At 38.6% G+C, this 18,719-nt stretch overlaps 1 protein-coding gene across 1 annotated transcript in view; it reads right to left on the bottom strand.

Moving 5' to 3' along the window:
* The window catches only part of LOC150088380 (phospholipid-transporting ATPase ABCA3-like), a 433,767-nt gene that overhangs the window by 215,014 nt on the left and 200,034 nt on the right, over positions 1–18,719 (bottom strand). The window contains exons 12-13 of the mRNA XM_090370142.1: positions 16,126–16,281; positions 527–737 (exon numbers count right to left, since the gene is read on the bottom strand). Coding sequence (XP_090226268.1) covers positions 527–737; positions 16,126–16,281 — 367 coding nt within the window. The remainder of the gene's footprint in view (positions 1–526; positions 738–16,125; positions 16,282–18,719) is intronic.

Below are 18,719 nucleotides of genomic sequence, written 5' to 3'. Positions count from 1 at the left end.
CATCTTCTAACTGATTGTAAATTTTTTATAGTAAAATTTACGTAACTTTTTGGTAGCAGCAAGCTTTGAAAAGTATGAAAAACTATAAGATTATAATATAGAAAAAGTCAACATTAATGTCTATACGATTCTACAAATAGGTTTTTAACCCATAGCAACAAAATAGGGGAAATGTAAAGCAATACTTATAAATACAATAAGCTGTCGTTTAGCAGCCAGCAACGAATGACGTTAGGGAGATAAATACTGTAGTACAAGATATAAAAAGAAGCAACATTCATGTGAAAATTGTTGAGTGATAAGAAACAAATAAAATTGTTTCTTATCACTCAAATTGTTGCTGAATAAAATTCAAAGCAAGGAAAGGTTTACAAAGAATATATCCTTTTTGTTAGTGACAATTTATAGGCACTTAAAAGCTAAAGCATGTACAAACACTCAGTAGTGCTCTAAATTTGTTTTTCTTCTCCAGTCTTCTAATATAATATTTTAATTCTCAATAGAAAAATTACATGAGTGGCCTTACCAAACTTATGCTTTAGAAAAAATGGTGAACCATAACACCGTATCACTCCTAAACTCATAATTGCAATGCGATCTCCTAAAATATTTGCTTCTTCCATATAATGAGTGGTTAAAAGAATAGTTCTGTGAAACCTTAGAGAATGCAGCACATCCCAGACTGCTCGCCTTGCTTCTGGATCAATGCCACAGGTGGGTTCATCCAGCACTACAACCTTAATAAAATTACATCATTAACAATCACACAAATAATTAATCATTCTTATATTCAGAAAAATATAAGAAATAAATTTAAGAAATTTACCCAATAACATGCTATTACCTTTATTGAGAGAGAGAGAGAGAGAGAGAGAGAGAGAGAGAGATAACAACTATATAGTTTCTTTGAATTTTAAAATATAGTTATAAAGTAACAATCAGGTATGGTGCAGCCACATTATTCAATAAAATGTTAAAACATTCAGCAAGCAGTCAAAAACAAACAGGAAATATCCTTTGAAATTTGATTACAAAAGGTCACAATCACAATAGATATGAAAGTGGAACAACAAGTGTGTACTGAGTTTTGTTTGAAGTATGGAGAAAAATGGAGTAGAAATCCTTCAAATCAGCATTAGCAAAGGCACATGATGCAAGAAAGCAAGCTTATATAGCATCAGCCAAAAAAAATAACTGTAATTTTCAAAATTTAAGCCTTTCTTTGTAAGAGCAACCCTTTGTTCCATTCACTAATCTTGTTGCCCTTCTCTGTACTTGTTCCAACAGCTCTACATCCTTCTTAAAATGAGGCCTCCAGACCTGTATACAGTACTCAAGGACCTGACCATTGCCTTATACAAGGGGATAATCACCTCCTTATCCCTGCTAGAAAAATTCCTGTATATCATTGACAAGACACCATGAGCTACTCTTCCAGACCCTCTGCACTGCTCAGAAAACTTCATATCTGCCTGCACAATTACCCCCAGGTCCTTTTCATTCTCTACCATTGTCAGTGTGGTACCAAAGAATTGATACATTACTCTGTGATTACTGCTTTCTATATGTAGTACTTTACATTAGTCAATGTTAAACTTCATTTGCCACCTCTCAGCCCATCTGCTCAACTTTTCTAGATCCTGTTGGAGCAGTGTACTGTCATTAGTATCATTAACAACCCTGGCAACCTTTGTATTTTCTGCAAACTTGGACATTAAGCCTGATATACCATCATCAATATCATTTATAAATACAGAAAACAACAACGAACCCGAAACTGAACCCTGAGGGACTCCACTAATAACATTAGTCCACGAAGAGCAGTGTCCATTGATTACCACTCTCTGTCTTCTTCCACTCAACCATCCCTTTATCCATAGCAGCAATTTGCCTCCAATGCCACATTACTCCAATTTGTGCAGCGGTCTTTTCTCAGATCCAAATATATGATATCAAAGTTATTCTTTGCATCCAGTTCCTTTGTGACTACATCATAGTATCCAATCAAATTAGTCAGACAAGACTTCCCCTTAACAAACCCATGCTGTGTCCGAGCTATAACTGAAGTCTTGACTAGATGATCCTGCAATGCTTCTTTAACCAGTGCTTCCATTAATTTCCCTGGAACAGAAGTTAAATTAACAGGTCTGTAATTATCTGTGTCTCCCTTTGATCTTCCTTTGTTGATTGGGGTCACATTTGCATTTTCCTCCTCTTTTCCCACTTTTCAGAATAAAAGTGCCTAGGGCCTACAAACATTAAAATCTGGTCCTGTGTACTGGCTTCATTTGTATTTGCCACTTATGTGGTTTGGCCATTCTACTAACATATTTTTAATTTATATATTTCAATTTCATTATGATGTCTGAACACATTATCAATATGATGAAGTCACTGATGCTTTGTACTTTTTTTTTTTTTTACTCCTTTACTATATTATTTAAGTAAGTTTATTTTTCAATTGCAGTAATGCCTTGAGCTGCATGAGTGATGTATTCCACAATAAAGTTGTGCAATTCAAAATTTGCTTAACTCAAGATATTATTTTTTCAACCTTAATACAAACAAACTCAGGAAAAATAAGACAATTTTTCTACAAGAAAGATAAAAAAAATTCCTTTGTAATTTATCATGATACAAAATTACATACATAAAAAATAAAAAAAAAAGCCTCCATAGTCAGGTGATCAGGAGTGGGAGTGCAATAGCACATGCTCTTTGATAGGACCATGGTTCAAACCCCTGACTACTAAATACAGTCAATTAGCCAACAATTTGATGTTTGTGGAGCAATTGGGTACGGGACATGATACTGCCATGGGGGATGTCTTTGTGTGTGCACAATGTAAGGAGTGTAAGGAAATCAGGAGACAACTCAGCATTGTTATGGGCCTATATGAGAGCTTGAAGGAAAGGATGGATGCCCTCGAAGGATATAAATTGAGGGGCCCGTCAAGCTCTCAGCTGCCCACATCAATGCCCTTGCACTTGCACTTGGTCATCACCAAACACAGCGGCAACCCCCAAGGCAAAATGCGCTGCTCCCACAGGAACTAGTAGTTGTTGGTGACTCTACTGTTAGGGAAACAGGGAACATGCTTTGTAAAAAGGATAGGTGGAACAGGACCAGGATATGTCTGCCAGGGGCAAAGGTTGATGACGTTGTAGAGCGGATATCATCTTTTAAGGGCACAAAAGGTGATATAGTTGTACATGTTGGCACGAATGATATTATCAGTAGGAGACTGGCAGAATTACTTAACAAGTACAGGTCACTGTTGAAAAAAAAGCCATGAATTAGGGTTGAATTTGAAAGTGCCTGCAATTCTGACCAGACACGATGGGAGGGAGTATATGATGAAAGCCTTGTCGATCAATTCGGCCCTGGAAAGATTGTGCAAGCCTCAAGGGGTAGAATTTTTTTCAGCCTAGCCTGTACTTGTTAACAGGAGAGACTGCTTCTACACGGACAGGATAAACATAAATAGAAAGGTTGCAAGAATATTTGCTGATGCTGTTGAGGCAGTGTTAGGTGGGTTGGAAAACTGCTAGTTTGGGGGGGATACAAGGACTAATAGATTAACAGTAGCCACTGGCAGAGGTGGAAGTGATTCTTGCACTGCTTCTACTGAAATGAGCAGCAGCCTGGAAAACAAGATGCAGGATATTTCAGAGACTGCTGGGAGTCATCGCAGAACAAGTAAACACATGGGCTGCATTAGGGCAGCTAAGAATAAGAACAGGTGCATGTATACTTGCATGTACACCAATGCTAGGAGTTTGGTAAATAAATTTGATGAATTTGAGGTATTGCTCAAAACATCACAGGCAGATATAAGGAATGCAGAACTGGAATTTGGGTAATACAATGTGTATAGAAAGGATAGACAGGACAGGAGGGGAGGGGAGGAGGGGTTATGCTATTAGTTAAGAAACACATAAAATCCAAGGAAGTGAAACCAGTCAACATCAATGGACATGGCAGTGTCGAGTCAGTTTGGTGTGACATAAGTATAGCGGAATCAAAATTGAGAGTAGGAGTGTGCTATAGGCCTAATGACTCTGATGAGTATAATAAGATACTGTACAGGGAAAGAGAGTGGGCCAGTAAATCAGAAAGTTTTATAATGGGGGAATTTAATTTCCCAGATATTGACTGGAATTTGTGGGTTGGTCACTCACACACTAGCAAGGCTTTTGTAGATTTATTGGATGATTGTTTTCTACATCAGCATGTTCGGGAGGCAACTAGAGGGAGCAATACTCTTGATCTGATTATCAGTAGTGATTCTTCATGAATCAAGAATCTGCAGATAAAGGAACTACTAGGTGGCAGTGATCACAGTGTGCTGTAGTGGGATTTACTCAAAGAGGTAACTACCATCAAGGGTAAAGGGAAGGGTTTTTGCTTTCGTAAAGGCGACTGTGGTGGTCTGAGACAGTATTTAAATTCTATATGGTGCGACCAACTGATGATGTTACCAACAGCAAATTCGAAATGGGAAGCATTCAAAGAACTTATCTTGGAAGCTAACAAGCTTTACATACGAACTAAGAAATATTGCTCAAGGTTCAGGCCTAAATGGATGTCAGATGAACATATTGTTGTTGTTATTTGGTTTTTAGGAGCATTAGCAACTAAGGCCATATTGCTCCGGGATATGCGGTGGTCATTCCCTGACATTTCCGCATCCTCTATATTTGGCGGTGACGGGCTCAAACCCCGGTCTAATCAAGAAGCGTGTGCTACGCACTGCTGCTCCTTCCAACCTGGCTATGGAGGCGCCAGATGAATATATGGCAGAGAAGAAAAATGCATGGGATACATACAAATTAATGGGTGACATGAAAGCCTATGATAGATATAAGCTGGTCTGTAACCAAGTAACAAAGGCAATTAGGCAGGCAAAGGCAGATTATGAGAAATCTTTGGCAAAGGAGGCAAAGAAAAACAGAAAAGAGTTCTTTACTTATGTAAACTCAAGAAGGAAAGGGATGAATCCCATTGGCCCACTGGATATTGATGTGTCAACAGTCAAGGATCCTGCTCAGGCTTACAAACTAAATGAGTATTTTGCATCTACATTCACACATGAATAGTTATTCAGGAAGGGGAATGCCATAGGTGAAGTAAACATTGGCAGTGAGCTAGATGATTTTGTAAAAACTGAGAGGAAAGTGGAGGAGAAATTGTTGAGGATAAACATAAAAAAGGCACCCGGGGTGGATGGGATCTATCCAATTATATTAAAGGAGGCAGCAAAGAAAGTAAGCAAACCCCTAGCCATAATTATGGGTGCTTCTTTGGACTCAGGGGAGGTATCCATAGACTGGAGATGTGCAAATGTAACCCCAATTAACAAAGGAGGATCAAAGGCTGATCAAAGGCTCACAAGTAATTATAGACCTGTTAGTTCAACTTCTGTTCCAGGAAAATTAATGGAGGCACTGGTTAAAGAAGCATTTCAGGATCATCTAGACAAGAATTCTGTTATAGCTCAGACACAGCATGGTTTTGTTAAGGGAAGATCTTGCCTGACCAACTTGACTGGATACTATGATGTAGTCACAAAAGAATTTGATGCAGGGAATAATTTTGATATTATATATTTGGATCTTAGAAAGGCTTTTGATAGTGTTGCACATGGAAGACTGCTGCACAAATTGGAGCAGTGTGGCATTGGTGGCAAATTGCTGCTATGGATAAAGGGATGGTTGAGTGGCAGAAAACAGAGAGTGGTAATCAATGGACACTGCTCAACGTGGACTAATGTTATTAGTGGAGTTCCTCAGGGAACAGTGTTGGGTTCATTGTTGTTTTCTGTATTTATAAATGATAGTGATGATGGTATATCAAGCTTAATGTCCAAGTTTGCAGACGATACAAAGGTTGGCAGGGTTGCTATGCTGCTGCACAGGATCTGGAAAGGTTGAGCAGATAGGCTGATAGGCGGCAAATGAAGTTTAACATTGACAAATGTAAAGTACTACATATGGGAAACAGTAACCCCAGAGCAACGTATCAACTCTATGGTACTACACTGACAGTGGTAGAGAATGAAAAGGACCTGGGGGTAATTGTGCAGGCAGATATGAAGTTCTCTGAGCAGTACAGATGAGCTTCAAGAGTAGCTCATGGTGTCTTTTCAATGATATATACAGGAATTTTTATAGCAGGGATAGAGAGCTGATTATTCCCCTGTATAAGGCAATGGTCAGGCCACACCTTGAGTACTGTATACAGATATAGAGGCCTCATTTCAAGAAGGATGTAGAGCTGCTGGAACGAGTACAGAGAAGGGCAACAAGATTAGTGAGCACCGGCGAGGTGATCTGATAGAGGAGTATAAGGCCTTGAATAGTTTGAGCATGCTCAATGCTGATGGGATTCTTCCTCTTGCTCAGAATGATCACCTGAGAGGGCATAAATTCAAAATTGAGGAAAGACAGATGTAGGATAGATGTATGGAAATTGGCCTTTAGCCAGCGGGTAGTTGGTTGGTGGAACAGACTTCCATCCCTTGTTGTGGAAGTTGATAGCCTAAATAAATTTAAGGTTCAGCTGGACAGGTATTTCGAATGAAAGGAGGGGTGAAATGGGAGTGGTGTTGTTTTTTTTTTTTTTTTTTTTGGCTGATGCTGAATAAGCTTGGTTTCTTCCATCATACGCCTCTATTAATGCTAATGCTAACCTGCACTGGACCAACATGGCAGATTATGGTCCAAATCTCTCAACATGAATTGTTCGGGAGGCCTGCATCCTGCAGTGGATTGACAATGGCTGCAGATTATTTTTTTTTCTTATAATAAAAAATAAAAAATTAAAACTTGCATCTGAATGGTTTCTTCATTTTAACTAAATGAATGAATGAATGAATGACATCATGACTTTGGAGGTTGCTTATTAATGAAGATATGTAATTATTATTATTATTATTATTAGCCATATAGTGCAAGGAAGCCAGAGGCTTATGCTGCACCAGCCAAAAAAAAAAAAAATTCCCGAGTTACCCTAATAGAGAGAGAGAGAGAGAGAGAGAGAGAGAGAGTCAAAAAAGAATCACCAAGAAAGAGAAGAATGATGATATCCAGCTCAGGACCCTGGGTGTCCCAAGCCCATACTCACTAGATGTGAGCCCCCAATATATGCTTGCTATTTTCTCCTCGAGGCCCCACACATCAGTATTAGATATTTTGTTTGCAATAGTCGTTCACCAGTCATACTTATGAACGATATTCTTAACGCCCAGCATTAAAATCATAACATGACCAAAATATATTTTATATATTTAAAAAACAATTTTGTGAGTATTAATGATAACACATGGCTAAAGCATGGTGTTCTGTTTTGAGCTCAGAATGGTCCAGTGCTGCTATAAGGTGTTTTAGTGCGTTGTGGTCTAATTTTAACCATTCTTTCAGCAAAATATTGCATAGTTGCACCAAAGTTGAAGGAAGAGGACTTCGTTGCCGAATAGCTCTCCAGTATACTTCACATGTTCTCAATAGAATTGAGATCAATAGAATTGAGATCTCAATAGAATTGAGATCAGTTGAAGGTGGGGCAAAGAAAGATAGTGGAAACCGTGTCATGGTCTCCGAACTATTCTTGCATGATTCTTGCTAGATACACTGTTGCATTGCCACTTAATGCGTTGTCTTGATGATACAGGTACGGGCCTTCCCTGAAGTATTTCCATAATGTTAGAAGCGCATAATTGTCCAGGCTGTCCTGGTATTGCGCAGCATTCATGGTTTTGTGTTAATAACGACTAATGAGCTCAAGCCAAACCGTGAAAGGAGCCCCACGGTCGTTCAAACCATGAAAGGAGCCCCATCCTGGGTGTGGCATTCGCCACACCCAGGAACAGCCATCAGACTGGTAGAGTACAAACCTCGACTCGTCTGTCCATAGGACTGATTTCCATTGCTCTACAGTTTTCGCGCTCCTTACACCATGTTAATCGGCGTCAGCATTTGTTAAGGTGATCAATGGCTTGTGAACAGCTGCACGACCATTTAAACTCATATCATGGAGTGTCCTTATTTTACTAGTGCTGACATTAGTCCCAATAATTTCACAGAGGATTTGTGTGACTTGAGACAATGGCAAATTACGATTTGGCGCACAGTTCTTCGCAGAATCCTATTGTTCCGTTCTGTTAGTTTTTGAGGTTTACCAGGCCGTTTTTTGGCAAATTCAGTCCCATTCCTCTACCATTTGCATATGTCATCACTAACCGTTGACCTAGGGATCCCCAGAGTGACTGCGATGTCTCGTACAGAACACTTACTTATGTGGCATCCTACTATCATTCCACATTGGAAATCTGTTAATTCTGCTGAACGTGTCATCTTTCATGCCCATTTTTTGCAACTGTCTGTTTGAAGCCCAGTGTGCATATTTATAGCAGGTTCTGTGACATGTTGCATGCATAGGACCTGTTTCCCCATCCATGGAGGGTGTCCGGATATTAATAGTGGGCAGTGTATTATAAATGTTTAAAGAAGCAATACTTGAAGATTTAATAAAAATACTGCCAAATCTGACAACTTAGTGACATAAGCAACGATTCAATAATTAATAACATATATTCGATTTCTTGGGGACCTTTCATATGATATATCATACGTCTTTGTTGATGCAAAACTTGAGGAAAATCGAATATATGAATATATCTAATTTCCTGTCAACGAATATATTCGTTGACAGGAAATTAGCCTCTAAATAGACAAAAGGGAGAAAAAAAAATTGACTGAAGATTTTGCTCTAACAATGCTACAAGCCTTCGTGGGTAGCACAGTGGTAGAATCGTCGTTCTCCCGACACCGGATGGAAAAGATCAGTCCGCACTCTGTCGATGACTTGAAGAACCCCTATAGGCCTGCCCCACAACGTGGCCAAGTTAGTCGATCTCAGGCGAGGGCAGCATGGGGGGCCCCCCCCTGGAAACTCGGGGTTTTCATCCAGCAGGCGCCTCCGTAGCCAGGTGGGAAGGAGCAGCAGTGCGTAGCACACGCTTCTTGATTAGACCGGGGTTCGAGCCCGTCACCACCAAATATGGAGGGTGCGGAAAGGTCAGGGAATGACCACCGCATATCCCGGAGCAATATGGCCTTAGTTGCTAATGCTCCTAAAAACCAAATAACATAATAACATTTTCATCTAGCAAACAGAAAATCGACCACAGAACACATATGCAGAGTAATATGGCCTTAGATAGTCGCTGATGCTGGTTATGTCTGATACATGCAGTGTGGGTTCACTCAGTAAGCTTCTTTGTAAAATGTGTTTGCATTCTTCATCAATCTTGAAACCTTTGCTTTTTTCTTCATTTGGATTATTTGGTCATTCCACTTACTGTCAAGGTTTTCATTGATTTGCATTTCTTCCTGAATGTTTTCTTCTTTTTTTTGGGTATCTCATAACTCAACTGAACTTTCATTGTTAGTTCTTGATGCCGGGACTCCTCTAGCAGCTTTTCAAACATTTTCTTCATCCACTTCATTAAATCCAACAGCTTCATCTATCGTTTGTAAAATTGTTTATTGACAATTGTAGTGAATCCTTCACTGCCTCAGCTGAAGTTTATTCCACATGCCTCTTAAGCAACTCTGTGTTACTTCACTATATATTCTCCAATAATGTTGCTAGCCATTTTAATATTAAAATTTCTTCTGAATTCTTTGACATTTTCCTTTTATTTTGTATCCAGTTCTTTCATCATATTCATTGAAGGTAATAACTTTTGTTTAGTGATCTGGTGTTGGGCAGTAAGAATAGCACTTTAATGCAATCATTAATGTCTGACAGTTTGCAGATGTCCCAGTATATTGCAAATTAATAATAAATTTTTAAAAAGGAACCTATTCCCTCTCATAATACCTTTTCAGTTCAGGAATAAATAGTTTACAAAGTACTTGTGACTCAACTTTTTTGTTTGACCTCCAATGAACAAGTAAGTCTGCTTCTGAGAACGCCTTTAAAACTGAGATTCTTGGAGTGGTATTAATAGTTGTTTTAACTGCAATTGCCAGCAACGTTAGATCCCAACAATAGAATGTACCAATCTTTAGCTGCTTTGAAAATAGAAACAAATGTTCAGCATGGCATACATTTCCAAAAAAAATAGTCTCATCTAATACTTGCCTGGGCCCATAATTTTGGTGACCAAATGCAGGCAAAATTTTCAGCAGCTTCTTGTCAGCAGCAGTAGCAACTTCTTCCATTAGTTTTAAATTGTGGAAACCATGACAATCTGAATTTTTGAAACCATTCAGCACTATCACTAAATGACTTAGCCTCTAGTTTATCCCTTTTTGTAAACTCATATGTTTCGGGCTTTTTATTGAATCACTTGTGTAGAAATGGGAATACGTCCTTGATTTTGATGTTCAATTCATTCAACCAGAGTTTTTTTTGTATGTAAACTTTTAAATGATTCTTTAATTTTATCAGGACTGTCTCTAACTGAATTGTATGAGGTGTTGATTCACTTAGTTCAGTCATTAATTTGACATCTTTTGTTTTTTCTCCACTCTCATTACACCAAGTTTTTCTCCCAGGACCTTTATTTTCTTTGAAGCTTTATTAGAACTCACATTGCAGGGATCACAATTGAAAATGATAATAATAAAACACACATAAATGGAGTAGAAATAATACTGGGTTAGACTGTATTTTAAACTAATGATATAAAAGACAACAACTGCAGGCAGGAAAGAGGAAAACTCTTTTCATTTTTAATTGCAGTTCTATCTAATTTTATTATAACCCAGGGTCGTCTTTAGAGTAAGGCCAAGTAAACACTGGCCTAGGGGTGCCAAGGTTTAGTGGCACCAATGTTGGTGCACATTGGTAAAATTAATCATTCTAAAAAATGAAAATCTTCACATTGGCAGGAGGGGGATGGTTGGTTGGTTGGTTGTTCGGTTTTACTGGCGCATTAGCGACTAAGGCTATAATGCACCACAACCAGGTGATATATAAAAATTTTTGTTTCACTGACCTAATTACTTAGGTCACCATGTCAAAATATAAAATAACAAAGGTATAAAATGCAAAAAGATAAATCAATAAAGAAATAACAATAACAAGTAAATATTAAATAAAAGTAAAAACCTTTATTGATTTATAAAAGCTAAAAATAGTAGACACATGGTCATTGTCAGATAAAATCTGACTGAGTGTATAAGGCTCAGTCAAGGAGGGGGATGCCATCAGTCAATGTGGCCTAGGGATGCCATATACTCTTGAGCTGGCCATGATAACTTGTGTATGTATTTGAAAATCCAAGTATGAATGTTTAATATTACATATAGCAAATTAAAAAATTCAATTAAATTGAAATTTCTAAAAAACTGCATAAAAATTGCATTAACATGAAATTGTGCTATTCAAATGTATTTATGCAATTCAAATGTATTACTGTATTTTATATGGTTAGTAGTGGGCTGATATGCAAATGCTACACCCATGCTTTCATCTATATTGTTGTTTTTATTTGACTTTTTTCACTGTTAGTGGTTTGGCATTATCTTGCAAGTGCTCTTAGGTGCTAAATATTAACTTTTCCCTGTACAAACTGGTGTATGCAGTGAAAAATTAAAATTTAGGAAAACAGTCCATTATTCTAGTAATTATGCAAATTATTTTATTGGCATATTAGAGTCAGTCACTTTCACTGATGTAGAGATTTGTTTAATCTTTGAAATACAGTAATTCTATAGCCACTGTTACCTTCTGACAGCATGGGAGGCTTCGTGGTCTGCCTGTTTAAATTTATTCTTACTTCGTATTACTGGTCAAATTTTTTCGTAGGTTTTTAGTTCCTTTCTATAGGGAAGTTTTATGTAATTTAGTCATAAGCATTAGTATTAGTCATATAGTGCAAGGAGGTCAAAGGCTTTTGCTCCACCACTCCAAAAAAAATAAATAATAAATAAAATATAATATATAAAAACAAGAAAAACTATTTGTGTGTATGCCTTCTCACATAGCAAACTATCCAGTTGACCCTTAAATTTCCTTGAGCTGTTGCTCTCTGCTACCCAGTGAGAGGTAACTTATTCTAACAATTAACTAAAAGAAAGAGCTTCCTATAATCCACGTGAAACCTCATTTCCTGTAATTTGAATTTATGGCCCCTAGTTCTCGAATCATTTTAACAGTGACATTCTCACCTTCATTCAATTTACTATCCCCTTGTAGAGCTTTATAGACCTCACTCAAGGTCCCCTCTAAGGAACATGGCTGGCAATCTCTGTAGCCTACATATTCAAAGTCTTTCTTCATATGGGAACCCATTTACAGATATTATGAAGTAGGTTGCCTGACGCTGAACACTTTCAAGAAGTTCAAATTTTTTTTTTTTTTTTTTTAGGTACAACCCTGTATGTGGATGTGGTATTCCAATTGAAGTCTTATAGCTCCATAACGAACTTGTCATCTCTACAAATGTGTGATGAATCATCAAGAGAACACCATGGTCCTTTGCTGCCTTACTATGCTGCTAGGAGAACTTTTTGTTTGTCCACATCAAAACTGCCAAACCCTTTTTTTCCCTCTACCGCTTTTAATTCAACCTCATCAAGAATATATGTTATGTGAGGTTACTATTCCCTAAGCTTAAATCCTTGCAGCATTAAAACTACTTTTCCGACCCATTCTGCAAGCCTATATTAGTTATCTTGAAAGAACACTGCTTAGTGTTGATCATTAACTACTCTCCAGTCTTTGCATCATCTGCAAATTTTGATATAATGCCATTTTTCCTTTTGTTGATATCATTTAAGAAAATTATAAACAATAGTGGTCCCAAAACGATCTTTGGGTGATCCCATGTCTAATGGTAGCCAAATCCGAAGAGTAATCATTAATCACAAACCTATACCTTCTGCCCTTTCCAACCCATTCCAACACCAAGTGTGTTGGAATAGTTTCCTGACTGTTCAAAGGTCACCAAAGGGCAAAGGGCCAATAGCAGACCAGAGATGGCCCATCATCGCAAAGGCCCTAATAGTTCCTCCTGTAATCTTTAAAAAAAATCAAACAGGATGTGAGCAACCAATAACAAAGAACAACAACAAAAAAAAAAAAAAAAAAAAATGGACAAAAGGAGAAAGAAGGCATTCAAAAAGTTTTGGAGCAACCTGTGGAGTAGCAAAGTTAGCCATAACAGCCTGTCCCGTGGTTAAACTTATGATGGAAGAAAGCCAAGGAAAACAGAATGGGATATTCAGGAGAAAGTAGTACAATAGTAAAAGAAGAGAAGAAGAACTTGTACACTCCTCACTCACCTCATGTACATGGATGACATCAAACTGTATGCAGCAACCAAGAATCAACTCCAAGCTACTCTGGATTGCCAAAAAAGGTTCAGCACTGACACCAGCATGCAATTTTGCCTAGACAAAATTTGCATCAAGGAAATCTAGTCAGCCAAAACTATCAGCTGAAGGCACCCGAAGAGTTTGAAGCCATGACAAAAGTAGAGGCTTATAAACATCTTCTTTGTGCTCAATTGGAACACAAGGACATCAAGGCCTGCCTGACTGAGAAATATCATCAGAGACTGTGGAGCGTGTTAAAAGCAAAGCTGAATGGCGGTGACATAGTTGGAGCCATAAACCTATGCAGTCCCAGTAATAACATACTACTTCAGGATCAGAGATTGGACCAACACCAAGATCATGAAATCAACCAGGAAAATGATGACCAAGAGCTGCCAACATCACCTGAAGTTGGCCACTGAGAAACTGACCATAACCCAGAAAGAAGGAGTGAGGGGGTTTGACAGATTTCACTGAATGACAGAAGCCTTCACAAGCCAAAGGGCACACACTGCTCAACCTCAGCATAGAGAGCTCACTTACCCAGACAGAAGAAGCAAAGAAAGAAATATGGGCAAAGAAGGCATTCCATAGCAGACACTACTATGACCTCCATCAAGACTACATAGATAGGATAGATTCCAATGCATAACTCATGAGCTTCAGATTCTTCCCCCAAGACTGAAGGATTCATGCTCACAACCAAGAACAGGTAATAAACACTAGCAACTATACAAAATACATCACCAAGGACTCCACAGTGACAGATGACACATGTCAATGATGCCACTTGGCCGCAAAAACAGTCCAGCACATCACTGTAGAATGCAGATAATCAACTAGATGGTGTACACTCATAGACATGACCAGCCGGCCAGTATAGCAAAAGCCTGTTGCTTCCTTGTACTATATGGCTAATACTATTACCAGGTTGTCAGGATAACACATCAGAAGCTAGCATAAATAGACCAGTTGATCAAAGAAAGTGTACTGTATTATAGGCATGAACCCTGGGTCATACTAGAGACTCCTACTCACAAACTATACTGGGATCATGCCATAATAATAGACAAGAAGATGATCCAACATAACAGACCAGAAGATGATCCAACACAACAGACCAGAAGATGATCCAACACAACAGACCAGAAATAATCCTCACTGACAAGAAAATGGCTACCTACTTGATTGACATAGTGGTGCCCAAAAGCAGCAACCTCCAGAAAACCTAAAAGGAAAAAGATCAGGAAATCAAAGATAAATGTGGAATATGGAATGAGCAATGACCATCCCAATTACTGTGTCAACTACTGACATGGTGCCAAAGCACCTCTATAAGATTCTCTGGGAACCTTAGCAGCAATAGGGATCCCAGAGAATACTTACAAGGAGCTCCAGGAAGTTACAATCCTAAACACCTGTAGGATAGTAAAAGTTTCTCAATAACACCCATTACTCAAAACAAAAACTCAGGAGGAAGTTTATATCTAGATTTATTCCTTCTTGGAACCATAAAAATTGTGTTAAAAAAATGAAATTCACGACACTTAATAGGGTTGATTGTGGACTAAAAGAAAAAATCACTAAAAATACAACAGCACTATAAATAGGAGTTTTATAAACATGAGTTTATAACATATAAATCATGTAAACATATAAAATTAGAAAGAGTAAACCACCTAAGAACTGATAACATAAAATTAGATAAAAGTGTTAAAAATTCACAGGTAAAAAAACTTTCAAGATGGGTAGTTTTTTATTGACTTAAAATGCATACCCAGCACCCTTAAATAACAGAAACATTAACCAGGATGCAACATGCAAACTATGAAATGACACCAACATCTGCAATATGGTATGTAAATAACAAATGTAATATGGCAGAGGAGTGAAACTACATTATGGAACTGATTTAAACTAAGGTGCATTTAGTGATAGAGCCTCAAGCTGCAAACAAATTTGGACTATGTATATATAAAGTGCTTTAGCATCATAATACACAGCCATTTCTGAATAAACAGAAAATTTTTTAAGGCGGCATCGTTTTAGGTTATATCTCATATTGTGAATACCTTCACAATGAGTTGCCATGATATTGCACTACTTCGAATAAGTAACGCTTCACCTAAGGAGAAGACTAATGTTACTTATTCTCAGATAGGTACCAACCACCCAGACGGCACCGTTTCAGGGCTATTTGGCCCTTCTTCGGTGAGTGGGTAGGTACCCAAGTGATGCAATGATGGCAAAAACAGTTATGAAGTATAACTCCACAATATGAGAGATGCCTGATGGTGTATGATGTATTTAGACTAAGGTGCATTTAGGGCTAGAGCCATTAAAGTGGATATATTTATTTTAGGCTCTAGCCCTAAATGCACCTTAGTCTAAATACATCATACACCATCAGGCATCTCTCATATTGTGGAGTTATACTTCACAACTGTTTTTGCCATCATTGCATCACTTGGGTACCTACCCACTCACCGAAGAAGGGCCAAATAGCCCTGAAATGGTGCCGTCTGGGTGGTGGTACCTATCTGAGAATAAGTAACATTAGTCTTCTCCTTAGGTGAAGCGTTACTTATTCGAAGTAGTGCAATATCATGACAACTCGTTGTGAAGGTATTCACAATGTGAGATATAACCTAAAACAATGCTGCCTTAAAAATTTTCTGTTTATTCAGAAATGGCTGTGTATTATGATGCTAAAGCACTTTATATATACATAGGAACTGATTTAATTAAAATTAAATTTTATTTATGAATGAAACCTTTACACAAAGTACTTGCCTCAGACCCACCAATGAGTGCCATTCCAAGAGACAATTTCCTTTTCATGCCAACAGATAAATTTCTTGACTGCACATTTTTTTCCTCTGACAGCTGCATTAATTCCATCATGATGTCAATTTCTTCTTGTAAATGAAACCATCTAACTCCTTTAAGCTGAACAAAATAAATATATCCACTTTAATGGTGATATTTCAAATTAAGAGACTGGAAATATATTTATTATATTTAGTGAAAATGAAATCATTCACATAGGTAAGTATTTCAAAAATTTAAATTTTAGTTAAACATGCACAAAAATGTTAAATGCTAAAATGCAGTGAACATTTACAATGACAGTAATAGTATTTGCCATATAGTGCAAGGAAGCCACAGGCTTTTGCTGCACTGGCAAAAAAAAAACCAAATTATATGCTTCCCTCCTCACACAGATAAGTATCCAGTTAACCTTTGAAGTTATTCAAACTGTCAGCCTCAACTACCTGCAGGGACAATTTGTTTGAGCAATCAACAACCCACTGGCTAAAAGAAAATGTCCTGTAATCTAATCTAAACCTCGACTCCTGTAATTTGAATTTACAATACCTAATTCTGGAATTCTTTATAACAGTGAAAATTCCACCTACATTCATCTTACTAATCCCTCTCTGAACCTGATAAACCTCAATCAGGTTGCCTCTGAGGTGCCCGAATGTCAAGCTCTGTAGCCCACATAATCAGTCTTTCCTCATACGGTCGCCCTTCTGTCGATTTCACCATTTGAGTTGTCCACCTTCGGATCCTTTCAAGCTCACTGCCTTCTTTCAGATGAGGTGTCCATACTTGAATGCAGTATTCCAAATGTGGCTTTACAATTGCCTTATATAGTGGGATTATGACTTCCCTATCGCTACAGGATAAGGATCGATAAATCATTGATAGGACACCATGGGCTTTCCTGGCTGTCTGTTTACACTGTTTAGAAAACTTCATATCTGCCCGTATTATAACTCCCAGATTCCTTTCCTCCTCCACTATTTTTAATTCAACCACACCAAGTGTATAATTTATTTTTGGGTTGCTATTCCCCATGTATAAGACCTTGGATTTAGCAGCATTAAAACACAGCTGACGTTTCTCTGACCATCTTTGAAGTCTGTTCAAGTCATCCTGAAGAAGCACCATGGCACTGATTATTAATGAGTCTACCAATCTTTACATCATCCGCAAATTTTGATATCATGCCTTCTGTTCCTTCATTGATGTCATTTATGAAAATGAGAAACAGGGTCCATGAGCCAATCCTTCAGGGACCCCACTCCTGATGTTACACCAATCTGAAAAATATCCATTAATCACAACCCTCTGCCTTCAGCCATCCAGCAATCAATCTTAGAATCTTACCAGTAATCTCAAGCTGTTCATGCTTATACAGTAAGCTCTCATGAGAGTCAAAGGCTTTGCTAAGATCCCAATAAACTATGTCAAAATTGTTCCCTACATCCAACTCACGAATAACTGTGTCAAAATAGCTTAAGTTAAGAAATTTATTATAGTTACACACAGAGCGTACAAATAAAGAAGAAATATATGAGCTTTCGGCTATATGGTAGCCTTCATCAGAATTAAAAATACACGAATGGCAGTTGGAATGGAGATGTGCACTGCCAGGTGCGTGAGACGCGAGGTTTAATTGTTTGTTGACGTTTGTGGCTGTGACGCATGATGACGTGGCCAGCGTTTGTCCAATGATAGAACTACTGACTCTGTGATCGGGTTGACTTGGCAACCACTGTTCCTGTTCAAGGATTTATCCGAAGATTTTATATTTAACGATTCCAACCAGGTACGCTTTAGGTAATGGTGGGATCTGTCTACCACCACGACATCGCGGTGTGGGTCGATGTCGTGGTGGGTTGTCCAGACATGCTCGGCGATAGCTGAGTGTTCTACATCCGCTAAACGGATCGCTCTTTTGTGCTCCGAGAGACGTTTCTCGAGTCGACGTCCAGTCTCTCCAAAGTAGCAGCTAGTGCAGTCACGGCAAGAGATGCGATAGACCAAACCGCTCTGCAGAAGGGTGGGGACAGGTGTTTTCACGTTGGAAATGAAAGAACGCAGTTTCTTGCCTGGGAGTTGGATGCACTTTATCCCGTGTGTTCTAAGGATTCTACCGATCTGTTGTGACAGGTTGGGGTAGTATGGGATAAATGCCCTCGTGGATGGCTCGTCACTGTTGGTGTTGTAGCTGGTCGTCACGATGTCACGTGTCTGTAGATCACACCTGTCGAGCACGTCAATGGGGTAGCCACACCTCGTAAGGTCTACTTCACAACCCCAACCTGTCACAACAGATCGGTAGAATCCTTAGAACACACGGGATAAAGTGCATCCAACTCCCAGGCAAGAAACTGCGTTCTTTCATTTCCAACGTGAAAACACCTGTCCCCACCCTTCTGCAGAGCGGTTTGGTCTATCGCATCTCTTGCCGTGACTGCACTAGCTGCTACTTTGGAGAGACTGGACGTCGACTCGAGAAACGTCTCTCGGAGCACAAAAGAGCGATCCGTTTAGCGGATGTAGAACACTCAGCTATCGCCGAGCATGTCTGGACA

Source organism: Mastigoproctus giganteus, chromosome 3, assembly GCF_048544385.1.
Source record: "Mastigoproctus giganteus isolate SK-2022 chromosome 3, ASM4854438v1, whole genome shotgun sequence".
NCBI classification, from domain to species: domain Eukaryota; kingdom Metazoa; phylum Arthropoda; class Arachnida; order Uropygi; family Thelyphonidae; genus Mastigoproctus; species Mastigoproctus giganteus.
The sequence above is the reverse complement of the archived record's forward strand: the minus strand, read 5'-3'. Positions and strand labels throughout refer to the sequence as shown.